The sequence below is a fragment of the Portunus trituberculatus genome, chromosome 31, assembly GCF_017591435.1.
Source record: "Portunus trituberculatus isolate SZX2019 chromosome 31, ASM1759143v1, whole genome shotgun sequence".
NCBI classification, from domain to species: Eukaryota; Metazoa; Arthropoda; class Malacostraca; order Decapoda; family Portunidae; genus Portunus; species Portunus trituberculatus.
In genome coordinates this window covers 15171278-15173777 of record NC_059285.1, presented here as the reverse complement: position 1 = coordinate 15173777, position 2500 = coordinate 15171278, and the positions used below count along the sequence as shown (strand labels likewise).

At 52.3% G+C, this 2500-nt stretch overlaps 1 protein-coding gene across 2 annotated transcripts in view; it reads left to right on the top strand.

The window, feature by feature from the left end:
* Positions 1-239: 239 nt before the first annotated feature.
* LOC123511700 (sodium- and chloride-dependent transporter XTRP3A-like) overlaps positions 240-2500 on the top strand; it is a 102764-nt gene continuing 100503 nt past the window's right edge. Inside the window, exon 1 of one of the 2 annotated variants that reach the window (XM_045267769.1) lies at positions 240-691. In XM_045267769.1, the coding sequence (XP_045123704.1) occupies positions 454-691 (238 nt within the window). In that variant the 5' untranslated portion in view covers positions 240-453. The remainder of the gene's footprint in view (positions 692-2500) is intronic. The other variant, XM_045267768.1, reaches the window with a different exon arrangement.

Sequence of the window (2500 nt, the reverse complement as noted above, 5' to 3'; positions counted from 1 at the left end):
AGACGGACAGACAGCGGCACATGAAACAAGGCAGTAGGGTGGCGGCGCAGCAGGTGACCCACAAAGCAGGAGTGACGGAACACAGCGTACTTATGGCCGGCGTTACCCTTACCAACTGACCTCCTGAACACGTGGCTGCCGCTGCTCCCTGCTCCCTCCGCCCCGCCACGCCGCACCGCGCCCCGCCTCTTGCCGACCGTGGTGGCCTTACTAGGGGGTTGAGAGAGAGAGAGAGAGAGAGAGGGAGAGAGAGAGCAAGAGAGAGAGAGAGAGAGAGAGACCAGGGGGGAGCCGGGTGCAAGCCAGAACGCGCGTTGCTCGCCAGTTCACCACTAGACGCCGAGATTAGAGGGAGCGCCGCGCCCCTCACTCACGCTCACGCCCTTAGGAGACGTACTCAGTGCTTCCTTCTCCCTTCTTTGAGCCTGCGCCGCCCCTACACAGTGCCCCGCCATGGACACCAAAAGACACGTGCCCCGCCCCGTTAACCTGGAGGAGGCGGATGATGGAGTGGTGGAGTTTTCGCCTCTGAACCAGGAGGACGAGGGCACGGTGACCATCGAGGTGCCCGTCCCGGAGGAGCGCGCTGCCTGGGGCTCCAAGATGCAGTTCATGCTCTCCTGCATCTCGCTGTCCGTCGGTCTGGGCAACGTGTGGCGCTTCCCCTACCTCGTGCAACAGGACGGCGGAGGTGAGTACGTGGTGGTGAAGTTGTAGCGGCGAGGCGTGGAAGTCCCGTGGCGATTTGCGGTGTACGGGAGGCAGGGAAGGAAGGATGGAGGGAGTGGTAGTGTGGTGCGTGTGTGTGTGTGTGTGTGTGTGTGTATGTGTGTGTGTGTGTGTGTGTACGAAGGTTTACAGACGGAGAGTTTTGACTAAGTAGCGATGGTGGCCGGCTTGGAGTTCAATGTCTGATGGTCTATTTGTAGGTACAGCTCTGTCTTGCCTTTCCTCCTCCTCCTCCTCCTCCTCCTCCTCCTCCTCCTCCTGGTCCTGCTGCGTGTGTTTGTGCGTGTGTGGGGTGGTGTTGGGTTAAGGGATGGGGTGGTGGAGGCGTGGAGGTGCAGGAGGTGAAGGGCAGTGGGTTGTGAAGTACCGTAACGGGTTGTGGGGTTTCCGTCTGGCTACCATTGCGTTCCTTTCTGTCTGTCTGGCTTTCTGGGAGGTGTGTGTGTGTGTGTGTGTGTGTGTGTGTGTGTGTGTGTGTGTGTGTGTGTGTGTGACTTGCGTGCCTATTATGGGAGAGAGAGAGAGAGAGAGAGAGAGAGAGAGACATGTGGACGAATTGTTTACGTTGGAAGGTAAGAAGAATCATGAAAGTTACCGTCTATTTATATCTCTCCATCTGTGTGTGTGTCTGTCTGTCTGTTTGTCCGACCCTTCCATTATACTGTATCTATCTATCTATCTATCTATCCACCTATCTATCTATCTCCTCGCTCTCTCTATCATCTTTATAAGGTAGGCGGTGTCTTTGGTCTCTGGTAACTTGTAGGAGTGGAAACGTGTGTGTGTGTGTGTGTGTGTGTGTGTGTGTGTGTGTGTGTGTGTGTGTGTGAGAGAGAGAGAGAGAGAGAGAGAGAGAGAGAGAGAGGAGTAATGTAACATGTGTGGAACAGCAGATGTGTGCTCTCTCTCTCTCTCTCTCTCTCTCTCTCTCTCTCTCTCTCTCTCTCTCTCTCTCTCTCTCTTGGTGTAAAGGTTAATGCTTCTTCTTCTTCTTCTTCTTCTTCTTCTTCTTCTTCTTCTTCTTCTTCTTCTTCTTCTTCTTCTTCTTCTTCTTCTTCTTCTTCTTCTTTTCTTCTTCTTGCAAAACAATCATCATTAACTTAATTTCCCTCCTCTCATCCTCTTCCACTCCTCTCCTCCTCTCCCTCTCTTCTCAATCTCATCCACCTCTCACTTTCTCTTTCCTCCACCTTCACTTCTTACCCCTTCCTTACCTGCCCTCCTCCCTCACTCCCTACTCTTACACCCACTCTCCCTTTCTCCCTATCTTCACTCTCCCTTGTATCTCTCGCCATTCCAAAGTCTTTCCCTGCTTCTCTCTCTCTCTCTCTCTCTCTCTCTCTCTCTCTCTCTCTCTCTCTCTCTCTCTCTCTCTCTCTCTCTCTCTCTCTCTCTCTCTCTCTCTCTCTCTCTCTACCTCCTCCCTCTTCCTCTCTCCCCCTCTCCCCTCTCCTCCGAGTTTGCTGAGGAAGCGCTGCGTCAGGATGGAGAGAGGAGAGTGAGAGGGAGAGGCTGGAGGGAAGGAAGGAGGTTAAATCTATAAAATGCGTGTTATTGAAATTCTCTCCCAAAGTATTAACGAAAAAACCAAGCGTGTGAAAGTATTTTGTGTAGCATCCAAGAGCTTTAATTTGTGATGTATTTCTCTCTCTCTCTCTCTCTCTCTCTCTCTCTCTCTCTCTCTCTCTCTCTCTCTCTCTCTCTCTCTCTTTCGTGACTTTGTGTTGTAATGTTTTTCCTTCCCTTGGTGTGGTTTTGTTTTTCTTTATTT